At 36.4% G+C, this 15,239-nt stretch overlaps 1 protein-coding gene across 4 annotated transcripts in view; it reads right to left on the reverse strand.

Annotated features, from left to right (window-relative positions):
• Positions 1 to 15,239, reverse strand: part of ANKRD12 (ankyrin repeat domain 12) — a 114,866-nt gene that overhangs the window by 73,951 nt on the left and 25,676 nt on the right. For all 4 annotated transcript variants that reach the window (XM_081252216.1, XM_081252217.1, XM_081252215.1 and 1 more), the window contains exons 2-3: positions 12,729 to 12,866; positions 728 to 875 (exon numbers count right to left, since the gene is read on the reverse strand). In XM_081252216.1, coding sequence (XP_081108342.1) covers positions 728 to 875; positions 12,729 to 12,815 — 235 coding nt within the window. In that variant the 5' untranslated portion in view covers positions 12,816 to 12,866. The remainder of the gene's footprint in view (positions 1 to 727; positions 876 to 12,728; positions 12,867 to 15,239) is intronic.

A 15,239-nucleotide genomic window follows, 5' to 3' on the forward strand; every position in this document is an offset into this window, starting at 1 on the left:
TGTAACACTGATTTTGAGTGAAACTAAAACATTCTTAAGAATAGTTCATTACCAATACTTCATTCAGGGGCTAAAACAATTATGATAAACATATAATGAACATTCAAGTTTATATTAGTTTCAAGAAACGATTAGTTCAGGGTTAAAATACAACCTAGTAATTTATTAGATAGTGGTAATAAGGTTTTAATCTATTATGAATAACTGGGATTTATTGATGTCAAGTACCATTCCTGATATAGGAAAAGTTTTTGAGGAAAAATGTACTATGAACTGGGCTTAGGAAGCCTCAATATTTTTCTTCTTTTTTTTTTTGAAAGGGACATATTTCTGATTCATTTCTGAATCTAAAATGCCTAAACTTTCTTTCTTTGGTGGGTTCAGCAATTTGTTCACAAAAACTCCACAGCTTTTTCTCAAATCTACCGTATCAATGCTCCATATTACTGAGTAAATTTTCTTCACTGAAATGCTCCCCAAGAAATTAAGTTCTTAAAGTAGTAAGAAATTTGTAATAAACACTGAGACTAAGAAAAAAAGCTAATTGCTTTTATCTATGATAGAAATCAAATCTGGGTGAGGAATATATGAATTTCTGCCCCAATGATAAACCTGAAAGTCTGAAATACAAATATTTCTCTCTAAAATGCAGTGAACGAGGAATGATAAAGAAAATCACAGTAAAAGAAGGATTATGATTTTACCAGAAAACAACAAAATTTCCTACCTGTGTCTGAATCTCGTTCTTCATTTCTTGATGGGCTGATGGTAAAAGGAAGTTTACGTTTCATGGACGATTTCTCTTTCATCTCCTTGCCCATATCACTCCGATCAATTTTTGGAGTTTTGCTATAGGATGCAATCTTGTCTTTACTCTATTAAAAAATTAAATATGAATAAACTTAAAACAATATTAGCTGAGCAATACAGTATTAAAAAATACTTTATATAAAGTAGAAAGAGTATTACTACAAACCATCATTGTCTTCAATGTCCTTAAGGCCCACTTTCAACAATCATAATGTGTTTTCTAACTTATTTCATATTCCCTTTTACTTAGTAATAAAATTTAAAAATAACAATAAAACAAAATATCTTGAATATAATGGAACTCTATGTCTAAGAAAGACATCATCACCAATAAACAAATATATAAATAAGAAAAAACAGTCTAGATTGAATTAAGCAGATTGTATTTTATTAATACCATGTGTCCACTCATTTAGATAAAGTATCCTACCCTTATGCCTACAGCAATTGCCAAGTTCACTCTTATGATCCAACATCTGAATTGGTACATACAGCACATCTAACTGGGTTATGACAACTCCTTTGGAAAAACATGCTAGATACTAAGAACTAAGCCACATCACCTAGCAGGTGAGCATAAAAACTATGATAATAAATGATAGATATCATAACCATAGAGATTTTCAGAAAAAAATGAGAAGTAGACTCAGACTGCAGAAGACACGAGCTTTCGACCCAAGCCAGAAAATAAAGGAAGGAAGAGTGGGAAGAAGGGGCATAAAAAAATACTGAATTTTTTAAAAAGTAGAATTTATCAATGAAAAGATGATTCAAAAAGAGCAATATAATAAAGCTTTTAGTGAGTCTAATCACGAAAATAAGAAGAGGGAAAAAAAAAACCAGGAAAAAAAAAAAGACTGGGATTGAGACCTAAAATACAATTCCAGAGGGGATATTAAAAAGTTACAAAAAAATACTGTATTCAGAGCTTCCCTGGTGGCGCAGTGGTTGAGAGTCTGCCTACCGATGCAGGGGACACGGGTTCGTGCCCCGGTCCGGGAAGATCCCACATGCCGCGGAGCGGCTGGGCACATGAGCCATGGTCGCTGAGCCTGCACGTCCGGAGCCTGTGCTCTGCAACGGGAGAGGCTACAACAGTGAGAGGCCCGCGTACCGCAAAAAAAAAAAAAAAATACTGTATTCATTTTTATACAATTACAATTTTCAGGCCTGGAAAAATGGATTGTTTTCTTGGAAAACATGTGTTACTAAACACTGGCTCATGAAAGAAATAGAAAACCTGAATAGACCTATGATCACAGAAAACAATATACAGCCAAAGATTTTAAGTCTAAAAAAGGTACCTATTCCAGAAGATTTTACGAGAGGTTTTAAATTAAAAATTCAGGGAAAATATATTTCCCATTTCATATAAACAATACTACAACACAGAAATAAGATTAGAAGATAACCAATCCATTTTACAAGTGCGAAATAGAACTAATACCAAAGAAGGGTTCAAGATAGAAATTATACACTAAATTGCTTATGAAATAAATGAAACAATAAACTGTCCAATCAAACTCAGTGCCTTAGAAAGATAATATATCATAATCAAGCAGGATTCACCCAAAGAATATAAGAATAGTTCATTATTAGAAAACCTCAAGACAATTCATTATATCAAAAGATTAAGGAAAAATCTTATTATGATGTTAATAGGTGACAATGACATGTAAATAGACCCTACATTCATTCTTGATAAACCTATTAGCAAATTAGGAAAAGAATGTGACTTCCTTATATCTTAACTGGTAAAGATTAGTGAAGAATAAAAGTATTTATTTCCCAGGTGTAAAGGAAAATCCTCTTGAGCTGTTTTTTTACTTCTGCTAATGAAATGGAGCTTCACAGGCATGCCTTTTGCTTATAAGGTTGTTTTAAAACGTTGATTTTATTATTATTCTGGTATAGTGAGGCCAACAGATCAAGAGAACGCTGCCACTGAAAAGAGAGTTTGTTACTCACAGCTCCCAAGAAGAGGGGGCATGCCGCACCATGAGGTGCCACCGGGGGAAGCACCTAGGAGGTTCAGGAAGCAGAGAGAGGGGAAGGAAATGTGAGTCAAAGCTTTTGTTGAGGTTTCCACAGGAAGAAAAAGGCAAGGCAGAGCAAGCAGGTTTAGGGTTGGCTAGTTTGCATAATTTCAGCAGACTCTAGGGTATAGGTGTTGTTTGTCTAGTTGTCTGGCACCTGGTTCTGGGGTGACTGTTATTAGGGCAGGGGGATAGTGGCCCAGAGTGTGAGAGCTGGATAGAGTTGGTGGTTGGGGATGGACTCTGGATTGGTTGGTTTGCATATGAAAGGTGTGGTCACACATAAGTTGTTTATTATCTCTGAGAACTGAGTAGCCCTGGGAAGGGCAGTCTCCCCAGGGTCACTGAGGTCCCAGATGTCAAAGAATCAGAAACAAAAAGGCATGATTAGTAAAATGGTTAGCCAACAAAGTTCTGGAGATTTGTCTTAGAATACAAATCTTTGTTATTAAAAAAAGAATCTAAGAAAAACATTAGGATGTCCCTTCTCCCTTGCACTTGTGTGAGTAAAGATACTGTTCTGTGCCATAAAACAAGAGAAACCAATTTAATATGTTAAATGAAAAATGTTCACAAGAATTTATCAATCATACTCTCCTGTGCAATATGGTGATTAGTGTGAATATTCATTCCTGCTACCAACTTATTCTGTTCTCTGTAAAATAAAATTGTCCTTAAAAGTGTTACTTGAACAAAGTGTTTTTGTGAGAATCTTAACAATAAAAATTATTTTCAGATATGGGGAAAGTAACTTTCAAAAGAAATAGCTATTTCTGATTGTCTTAAAATTTCTATATCATCAAATGGTATAAATACTCTTGTCAATTCAGGAGAGAATCGCTGGCACATTCTTCTTTCATATCCATGACATAATAAACCTAACAGAGTCAGACTTTTTTTATTTTACAATAGTTTAAGTCTTTTTCATTTATATTAATGATTTTCTTTCAATAACCTACAACAGCTATCATACATAGCAATGAAAGTATTAATGGCAAAACAAGAATGATCTTCTATCACTGCTGATATTAAACAATGTGCTGGTAGCCTTTACCAACTCAAGAAGATAGGAAAAAAACGAGGTAAAAATTTACCTAGAAAAAAAGAAAAAAAAACAAAAAAACGCTTGAAGTATATAAACCAAAAAAAATTTTTTTTTCCAAAATGTTAATGGCTGTCTGTGGGTAATGGCTTTACAGGTGTGCTGGAAGACAATTCTCTATAGCTCTCTTGCATTTCTGCACATCTTGCAAGCAGAAGCACTAAATCCCTTTATTCTATCTTTTCAAGGATATCTGTATAGAGAATAGCCTTGGAAGACTGAGAAAGTGTCTCCCTCTGGAGCAAAAGGTAGATCAGACCTGCTCACTGTTCAGTATAATAAATAATTTCTCCCTTTAGGGCAAAGGTCAGGTAGATTTATTGCCCATTAAAAAGATTTGGGATTCCTCTCCTGTAATACAATCCATTGTATATGTAGCTGTCACCTGACCTTCTTTGCATCCCTTTGTGAGAAACAGGGCTCAGAGAAAAGGCGCAAATGCTGATATATGGCTACTGCGATTGCTATGAGAAAAAACGCTTTCCTCTCTATCTGACCCAGGAGTCTCATGTCTTCTGCCATAATCTATGAAACTAATTAGCTTGCAAGTAGGGTAAAACCTCAGATGCTTCATCTCAGACAAGGCAATTTCTATTTTCATTATTCTTATATACATTTTCTAATTCTTCTTTAATGAACATTATTACATCACTTGAATAATAAAAGAAATGTTCTCAGTTATCATGGGGATAGGAGATAATAAAGGTCTGAACTATATTGATGATGAAAAGGATAGGGCAGAGCTATTTAGAAAGGCAGACGATTAACATCCACTCTCTCACACTTTATGAATTTAACCCGGGTTTTAATTTAGCTTACCAGAAAAGGTTTGATGAAAGATTTTGTTTTGCAAATTATAGCTAATTTATAGCTAAAAATGTCAGAGGAAAAAATTTTAAACTAAAACCAATGGGGAAAAAATTCCACAGATTAGCAGTGAAAGGATAAAATATTTGAAGAATTTTGAGGAGACTTTTTTGCGGTACGCAGGCCTCTTACTGCCGTGACCTCTCCCGCTGCGGAGCACAGGCTCCGGACACGCAGGCCCAGCGGCCATGGCCCACGGGCCCAGCCGCTCCGCGGCATGCGGGACCCTCCCAGACCAGGGCACGAACCCACGTCCCCTGCATCGGCAGACGGACTCACAACCACTGCGCCACCAGGGAAGCCCGAGGAGACATTTTTGATGAACCCCTGACTATTGTAATATTTAACATGGTAATAAAAGCACTCTATATAAAAAGCATATTGCTATAGAATGGATTATTTAAAATTATGGTCTATTTAAATGCATTTAAAAATCAAACTTTGGTTCAGGTTATTTTTTAATTTAGAATCTTATAACGGCAATGTCTGTGTCATATTAAGCTGTAAATACGGTCTGTATTTACATAAGAGAACAGCTATATAATATTCATTTCTAAAAATTTTATGGAAGGAAAACCTCAGCAGAAGCTAGAGGCTGGTTTCAAGGCCAATCACTCACCAAGAAAAGACAATCCTAAAAATATGCTTTACAAATAAATAAGTGAATAAGATAGTCATGGCACCTTCTCTCCTCCCCTCTCTTCTAACTTTATTTTGTCCAAAGAAGCAGTAGTAACGTGGTCTATAAGCAAGAAATTTGGAATGGAAATTATGGCCCTTCCTCTCTTAAGGTGCAAATAAACAGTTCAAATATCTATTTAAAACTGAAGAAAATTACTTCTAACAACAGCTTTGGATGTCAAGCTGCTTGGAAATCCCAAAGCATGGCAGTAAGCACCACGCATACTGCCTCAGAAGGCCTTTTGACCGCTACCCAAACAAATGTGTGATCTTGAAAAGAAACACTGAATGATTAAACTGAGACTGAGAACAGTTAAATATATCCCTTTAGGTAAGCCAACTATTAATAATTAAGGAATTTAATAGTTTGTGTTTATTCTTCCTATTTTATAAATCTAATGATTAATAAGTATTCTTAACTTACCTAAGCAATATTTTTAATAGAAATACATTAGTAAAAAGTGTTTGCTTTTTGCTTGCCTCTATAGTTTTAAGAAATCACACTGTTATGAAGGCAATGGTCAGGACTACTGCATATTTAGTGGCAATCTTCAAAAAATAATATGAAGTACCTAGAAAAAATAATATGAAGTACCTAGAAGAATAAAAGCTTCAACAGCTTTAGCCTTATAAATTCAAATCCAAAAACTGACATCAAGTAGCTCACATGTAATTTCACAAATGCAACCTTCACTATATTTAAACATTTAGAAATAAAAGTTATAATTCTTTCCTCAAATCTCACATTGTACTCTGTCCCCACAACTCTACTGAGGTCACCTTTACTCAGGTCACTGTAAGGTATCGCTACTGACAATGGCCTGGTCTTTCCTATTAACTGTTGTGGCATTTGGCACACAGACCCCCTCGCCACTCTTCGCCGTGTAACTACTGCTTCTCTCTCTGTCCTTGCTCCCCCTCCTCTCCTGACTCCTAAAATATCTGAATTCCTCAGGGTATGCTCTCCTCCATTCTTGCCCCACTCTCTTTAGGTGACATCTCGATACCTATAGATCACTTTTCCACAAATCCTCATACATTTATTTCTAGTCTAGCTGTTCTGACCTCTAGACACATATCTAACTAATACTATCTAACTGATACTTCTATTGGATGCTCCGATGACCAACTAAATTCAACAAGTACAAACCAAACATTCTTCTTCAAACAACCTGTCCCTTTTCCTGAGTGTCCTCTCAGGGAATAGTCCAATCAACTTCAGAGTGGACCCAGACAACTTTTTCTATACATACACAAGTTTCAGTAATTCAATATCTTTTAGATCTGCCACTTCTATCCCCACAGCCATCGCCCACACTGCCTTCTGCTTGGATTTTTAAATAATACTCTAACTGGTTTCTGCCATGGCCCTTCCCTTCTGGCTCACTGGCTACAGGATAAATTTCAAGATCTTTAGCAAGGAACACAAGGCCATAATGAACTGGTCCCTGTCTAATGCTTATCTCCTACCCTCCATCTTTCACAGGCTACATCCTAACTCTGTATGCACTACTTTAACAGATTCTTGTCTTTTTTACATCTCCTGCTTAGTCTACTCTTTACTCTCATTTTCCTGCTAGTCACATACTTGAGAATCCAGATTAGGTATCTTTTCTACTGTGAGACCACCCCTGAACGCCCTAGAACTGACTGCTTCTCTCCTTTGCCCCGTTATTGTACACTCAAATACTTTCATTAGTGTGAACAAAGTATGGTCCCTGAGACCATTTCAGGGGAAATACAAAGTCAGAAATATGCTCACAATAACACTAAGATGTTAGTGTATCTTTCTCTCTCATTCTCTAAAGAATGTGTATTTGAGTCTTGAGATTACGTGACAAAAGATATCTGAACATCCGGATTGCAGAAGCAGATGAGAATCTGGCTATCTTTTTGTTAAGCCACACATTAAAGATATTTGCAAAACCAATGACACTCTTCTCACTGATACTGTCTTGGAATATACAGTTGTGTTTCATAAAAATATATTATTAACAAGTAACAGTTATACTGTTTTTTAAACCAATTAATAAATTTAAATTTTTTCTCAGTTTTAATTTCTGATTGTGTAAATGTCAACAGACATACCCACATACAGAAAAGCCCTTTAGCCTCCTCAGTTATGCTAAAAAGTATCAAGGGGTCCTGAGAGCAAAACACTTCAGACACAGAGATAGAGCAATTACTTAAGAGTCTTCATAAAGATTTAGACCAAACCTTAACCTTTTTTTTTTTTTTGGCCGCACCACGCAGCATGAGGGATCTTAGTTCCCCAACCAGGGATTGTACACATGCCCCCTGTAGTAGAAGTGCAGAGTCTTAACCACTGGACCACCAGGGAAGTCCCACCAATCACTTTTATTTCAAGGGTCATAGGAGAGGCACACAACACAATAAGCATCCTATGTAAGGTTTGTTGAATAAAATGAATAAATTAGTGAACTCACGCTCCTTTGGCACATTAAAATATATTTGGGGAAACTTCTGTCTATAGTAGAATGAAGATACTGGCAACTTATCTCTCCAAGGAACAACTATAAACCTGGACAAAATTGTTGAAAACCACCATTTCAAGGCTCTAGAAATTGAACAAAAACAACAAATTGAGAAGCATTTTCAACAAGAAAAACTGCTGAACTATGGATAAGAACAGTGATTGTCTTCGGCATTCTTGCCTGGGGTTGTTCTCATTTCCTGGCTAATGCTTAGTTTGCATGAAGTAGTTCCAGGGTGGGGCTGGCAATGAAAACCAGCATCTTTGCTGCCAGAGAGTCAACTTGAATTGACACAGAAGGCCAAAACCCCACCACCCAGTCACTCCGTTGATAAAAATAGCAAGCAGGGTAGGAAAGGAATGGAGTGAAAAAAACCCCCATAGTTCTATTAGCCTATGGCTGTGGTCCCACTGTGGGGGAGCAGCAGCCAGTAGACAAGCCAGAAATTTAACAAGGAGATTGCAGAAATCAGAGAGCCACGGGGGCACTAGATAAGACAGTCACTCATCCCTGGCAGACAGGCTAAGTACGTGGAGAAGACCTTAGAAGGGCTAAGCTCTGCACAGACCCCTCACTGACAGGGAGACTGTGTACACACACCGGGGAAATCTACAAGGGTCCAAGCTCTCTACACCATCCTTAATCAACGAGGAGCCTGCACACATGAGGGAACTCCTGGGTGAGCCCGACAGAAAGTAAATGCTAGGGCTTACCTGAAAAATGCCTGAACATTGAGCACCCTCCCCAACACACATGTATATCTATCAGCGGAAGGTGGAAGCCTTACTGGCTCATGGTAAGGCTTACTGGTTCACGTCTGAGCACAATGCCTGACCAACCGATGGTTGCTAACTAATCCACGTAGGTATGGGGCAACCCCTAGAAAGCAAGACTAAACAAACAAACAAAACCCCCGAAAACCTAGACACCAGTGGTTGTGACAAAGTAACAAACACTGCAAAACCTGACATTTTACTAAAAGCAAACAAACAAAAAACTAGCAACAGTTACAACTCTTAGGTGGGAAATAATGAGAATCCAGAGCTGCTATAATATTATGACCTAAACTGTCCAGTTTTCAATAAAAATTACGGCAGCTGGGAAAGCAAGGAAAAAAGTATTCAAGGGAAACTTCTCTGAGTAGGCCAAGATAGGTCTGGCAAAGTCTATAAAGAGGAAGGAAGGGAGGGAGGGAGGAAGAAAACAATGTTTAAAGAATTAAAGTATGACAACAATGACTTAAACAGAGAATATGAATAAAGAACAATTACAAAGAAATACTGGATTTGAAAAGTAAAGTGACTGAAAATGTATTAGGTATGTTCAACAGCAGATGTGAGATGACAAAAACAAACAAAAAAAATCAGTAAATTCAACACCCCAAATTTCATGAAAACCATTAATCTACAGATCCAATTAACTCAAAAAACCCCAGGTGGAATAACTGCAAAGGGATCCTAAACACATTACAGTCAAACAAAAGAGAAAAGAGCAACAACAAAAAAAATTCATCACAATTAACGGCTGACTTCTCATCAGAAACACTTAAAGCAAGAAAGAAGTGGGATGACAATCTACTAAAAGGAAAAGTCAAGTAAGAATTCTATATCCAACAAAATAAAGGCAAACAGTCATGAATGACCACATACTGTAGAATTCCATTTATATGAAATATCCAGAATAGGAAAATCTATAGAGACAGAAAGTAGATTTATTTGCTATTTAGGGCTGTGGGGTTTGGGGACAGAATGGGGAGTGACTGCTAATGGGTACATAGGGCTTCTTTTTCATGTGAAAATGTCCTAAAATTGACAGAGGTGGTGATTGCACAACTCTGTAAATATACAAAAAATTACTGAATTTTACATTTTAAATGAGTAAATTGTATGGTATGTGAATTATATCTCAAAAAACCTGTTTTTTAAAAATGGCAAAATCAAGATATTCTTAGATCAATGAACACTGAGAGAAATCACAGCTGAAGATCCGTCTTACAGTAAATACTAAGGAAAATTCTTATAGACTGTAAGGAAATGACACTAGACAGTAACCTGAATTCATAGGAAGAAATTAAAAGTGCCAAATTTGGTAACTTTGTAGGTAAAAACAAAGAACTGTAAAAATATATATTTCTCTTTAATTCTCTTATTTCTTTCTTTCTTTCTTTCTTTCTTTTTTTAAAACAGGGCTTTCAGAATGAGTGTTTTTTTTTTTTTTTTTTAAAAGGGCTACAAATGCTTGGCTTGCTTACTTATTTATTTATTTATGTATGTATGTATGTATGTATGTATGTCTGTCTGTCTGTCTGTCTGTGTTGGGTCTTAATTTCTGTGTGAGGGCTTTCTCTAGTTGTGGCAAGCAGGGGCCAGTCTTCATCGCGGTGCGCGGGCCTCTCACTATCGCGGCCTCTCTTGTTGCGGAGCACAGGCTCCAGGCGCGCAGGCTCAGTAGTTGTGGCTCACAGGCCTAGTTGCCCCACAGCATCTGGGATCTTCCCAGACCAGGGCTCGAACCCGTGTCCCCTGCATTAGCAGGCAGATTCTCAACCACTGCGCCACCAGGGAAGCCCTATTTCTTTAAAAAATAAGACTATAAAATGATAATTGTGACATTCTGTTGTTGAGTTAATAACAAATGTAGATATAACCTATACTACACAGAGAACACAAAGGAAGGGAAGGTAATGGAGCTATACTGGAACAAAGTTGCTGTATTATACTGGATTTAAGTCAATATTAACCTGTAGTAATTAGCATGCACATTATAATCCTTAGATCAACATTTTAAGAATGTAATTTAAGAAACATAGTTTAAAAAAATCATAGAAATTTAAATAGTACATTGAAAAATAGTTTTTAAAAAAAGGCAGCAAAGACGGGAGAGGAAAAAAAGACCTGAAACATAAGAACAAAGAGCAAAATGGCAGATATAAACCTAACCTTATCAATAATTACATGAAATGTGAGTGGATTAAACACTGTAATCAAAAACAAAGACTGTCAGTGCAATCAGGCAAGAAAAGGAAATAAAAGTATTCATACTGGAAAAGAAGTTAAATTATGTCTATAAGCAGATGACATAATCCCATATGTAGAAAATCCTAAGGAATCCACAAACTTTTAGAATAAATGAATTCAGTAAGGTCACAGGATATAAGATCAGTATACAAAAATATTTGCATTTCTATATACCAGCAGTGAAAAATCCTAAATGAAATTATCTATAATGGCATCTGAAAGAATAAAATATTAATAATTTAACAATAAAAGTGCAAGATTTGTACACTGAAAACTACAAAGCATTGGTCAGGGAAATTGAAAATCTAAATAAATGGAGAGAGATTCTGTGGTGATGGACTGGAAGACATGTTAAGATGACATACTACTCAAAGTGATCTACTGATTCAATAAAATCCCTATAAAAATTTTAGCAGGCTTTTTTTTTTGTGGAAACTGACAAGCTAATCCCAAAATTTATATGGAAATGCAAATGACCCTTAATAGCCAAAAGAATTTCTGAAAAGAACAAAGTTGAAAACTTACGTGTTCTGATTTTGAAAGCAGATTTGGGGTTGCTTGGACTTTGGGGTGGGAACAGGGACACACTGCAAATGGGCATAAGGATCTTTTAACAATGATGGAAATGGCCTAAACTGTATTGTGATGATGGTTGCACAACTCTATAAACTTACTAAAAATCCCTGAATTTTACACTAAGTGGGTGAATTTTATGGTATATAAATTACACCTCAATAAAGCTGTTCAAAAAAGATTCTACATGAATGTTCAGACTCTTTATTCATATTAGCCAAAAACTGGAAACATTTCAGATGTCCTTCAACAAGAAAATGGCTTATAGGAAGAAAAGAACTTAAAAGAAAAAAAAGAAAAATCCAAAGAAAGAAAAATTCAAAGGTAATGTGTAAAACTAACTAGATAAAGCAGAGACTAGGGATAGTGAGACCACTTAGGAGACAACTACAGAAGTCTAAATAAAGGTTTTGAGGGTCTAAATTAAATAGTAATGAAAAAGGATAGATGTAAAAGGGCAGAATCATGGGTCATTTGCAATGACTAATAATAAACAACAAAAACGGTTAACATTTATTGAGCACTTACTATATACCAAGCATTGTATTGAGTATAACACTTAAGTCATTTCACTGTCACAATTCTATAAAGTACTGTTGTTCTCTTTTACAGAGAGATATACTGAATTTGGAAAAGTTATGTAAATTTATCCAAAGTTATAGACATGGAAAAGTGAACGGCTACTGTGTACGTGTGTTTCAGTACCAGGGGTCAGGGGGAAGAGATGACAAATGATTGTGAGGTCTTGGATCCCCAGCCTCATGATCATTTCTCAAGTAACTGTGTGATCTTGGTGATTTTGTTATTTTAGGGAATGAAAAACAATCTCACTCCCAGGATCTGGCATCCATACGGCTTTTTATTTTATGCGCAGTTACTAAAAATACGAAATCATGGGAATTCCCTGGTGGTCTAGTGGTTAGGACTCTGAATGTTCACTGCCGAGGGCCAGGTTCAATCCCTGGTTGGGGAACTAAGATCCCACAGCCAATGGGTGTGGATAAAATAAAATAAAGTAAAATAAAATACAACAAAATAAATAAAAGTTATAATTAGAAAAATTTTTAATAAATAAATAAAAATACTAAATCAGGAGTCTTTTTCACAATTTCCAAAGAGTCAACAAATACTTAGCATAATCATATACCTTTCTTCCATATGGTTTTTCTACCATATTGCTGTCACTGTCAGAATTTTCACTCTGAACTGGTTTTGTGAACCCAGATTTGGGCATCTTATAGCTGTTCAACTAGCTTCTTCTTTTATCAGTCTTCTCATCCTGGATCTGCAAAGAATGGATATATAAGGGTTATTTGTATACGTATGCAATAAAACCTACTTAAAGTTTATGCACCACGATTAGTGCAATTTGGTTTCTTCCATGTCTCTATAAGATAATTCACTTTCTCAGAGAGGCTATCCTAGCCTAAAGTAAGTTTTCATTTAACAATTTGAGCTTCTAATTAAAGTTCTCTTGCTCAAGTCCATTCAGCTTGTAACTGAAAAGAGAACTACTTTTATATTTCTTCCCATCTTCTCTAGACTAGTATCTAATCTCCAGCTTTTTGGGTAACCAGCAGCAGTCCAAGTGGAGGCAAAGTGTTTGTCACCCCACCCAGCATGGCTCCAGTGGCAGGAGCTCCTAACAGATTCTCTGGTAGTTCTGCACTGGTCTGGAAATTATTTCTAAAGACTCAACCAAGAACTTGATAGGTGTGATCAGTAATTTTACAACGAATTCTATTTTAAGTTGAATTAAGCCCTTACTACTTAAAATCCCCAGGGTGGTTTATTTTCATTCACTGAACCCCCAGGTATTCAGTCACTTTATCAACCTATTCACTGATTTAATCCTTATCATACTATATTGTAATTATCACTTTACATACCATTTTCTTTCCAACTTGTTTAGCCTTCTGTCTCCTCCTCTACAAGCTGATTTAATAGGTCAAAGAGCCTCTTACAAGCTTTTTTTTTTCTCTTAGAAGTTTTTGCTTGAGAGATCCAGAAAAAATTCCAAAATGTGGGTTTTACATATAAAAGGGGTAGCCATGAGGTTAGACCTGTGTTGCTGTCTGATGACCTATTAGTCACACATGGTTGTTGAAAGTTAAATTAATTAAAGTTGGTACCACACTACATAGTGCATCTGTGTAGTCTGCACTATTATTATCTACTCTATGACCACAGGAAGCTCTACTGCACAGCACTGGGCTAGACAGGCTGCTGGCCAACAGGAACAGGACCTGGGCCACAACAAGAAGCACAATGACTGACAAGCCTAATTTTAACTACTTCACACTATAAATTTCCTATAAATGGGTATCATAGATATAAGTAAGCTATATTCTAGGACCTATATGAATTATTAAAACTCAGACATCCTGAACAGAAAATTAGTAAAATCTGTATTCTTCAAATTGTTCTACTGGTGCTTTAAAATCTGTTTGGTTTCAATAGAAACAAAACCAAAAAACCCTTAAATGAACTGAGTTAATTGATAAATTATTAAAACTAGTTTATATTAATCTGAATGTAGCCAAATTAGAGTATACTGCAACACACAAAAAAACCTGCCACAGTTCAAATAGTTCAAATCTTACATTTTATAGAGGAGGAAACAAACTTGAAGAAATAAAGGAAACATTTTGACACTACACAGAAGAGGCAAAGTTTCCCTTGGGGTCATTTAACTGTTTCTACTATTACCATATAAACGGAATCATTTAAACTTAGTACTGTCCTCAAAGCCGGCCCTATGCAAAGCTTACAGAGTTAGAGTTACAAGTCATATATAAAGAGAAAAATTCTGACTCAGAAGCAAAACCAAGGTGCATAATATCAACAGGCATTAACCTAGGCGAGACTGTGAAGATGAAGCAGTTATCTCCTTTTGTAGACCAGGCAAAACAAGTCACTGGTGAATGAAGAACTGTCATGAATATTTTTGGAGAAAATTAAACGTGGCAATAATATTATATTAACAGACTGTATGTTTAAAAAGCTTGTATTATTTTTCAATAACTGTACTTGGGGCTTCCCTGGTGGCACAGTGGTTTAGAATCCTCCTGCCAATGCAGGGGACACGGGTTTGAGCCCTGGTCCGGGAAGATCCCACATGCTGTGGAGCAGGTAAACCTGTGGGCCACAACTACTGAGCCTACGCTCTAGAGACCATGAGCCACAACTACTGAGCCTGCGTGCCTAGAGCCCGTGCTCCACAACAAGAGAAGCCACTGCAGTGGGAAGCCTGTGCACCGCAAGAAAGAGTAGCCCTGGCTCGCCGCAACTAAAGAAAGCCTACGTGCAGCAACAAAGACCCAACGCAGCCATAAATAAATAAATAAATAAATTTAAAAAAATAATAATAACTGTACTTGGAGAATTTTAGCACTAACGAAACTCACAACTGGATTTTTAAAATATTACTTCAGTCAACAAAGTACTTAATAAATAATTAGGTTCTGGGCCCAAGATATATACTGTAATCCTTCGAACAATCAACGCACAAAGAGATGATCAAAATCACATTGGGTAAATTAAACTTGAATATTTGAAAATGTACAAATAACCCAACAGAAGGCAGAAAAAGAAATACTGAGGAGGGCTTCCCTGGTGGTGCAGTGGTTGAGAGTCCGCCTGCCGATGCAGGGGACAT

The sequence above is a fragment of the Mesoplodon bidens genome (genome assembly GCF_964165515.1).
Source record: "Mesoplodon bidens genome assembly, chromosome: 13".
Classification (NCBI taxonomy): domain Eukaryota; kingdom Metazoa; phylum Chordata; class Mammalia; order Artiodactyla; family Ziphiidae; genus Mesoplodon; species Mesoplodon bidens.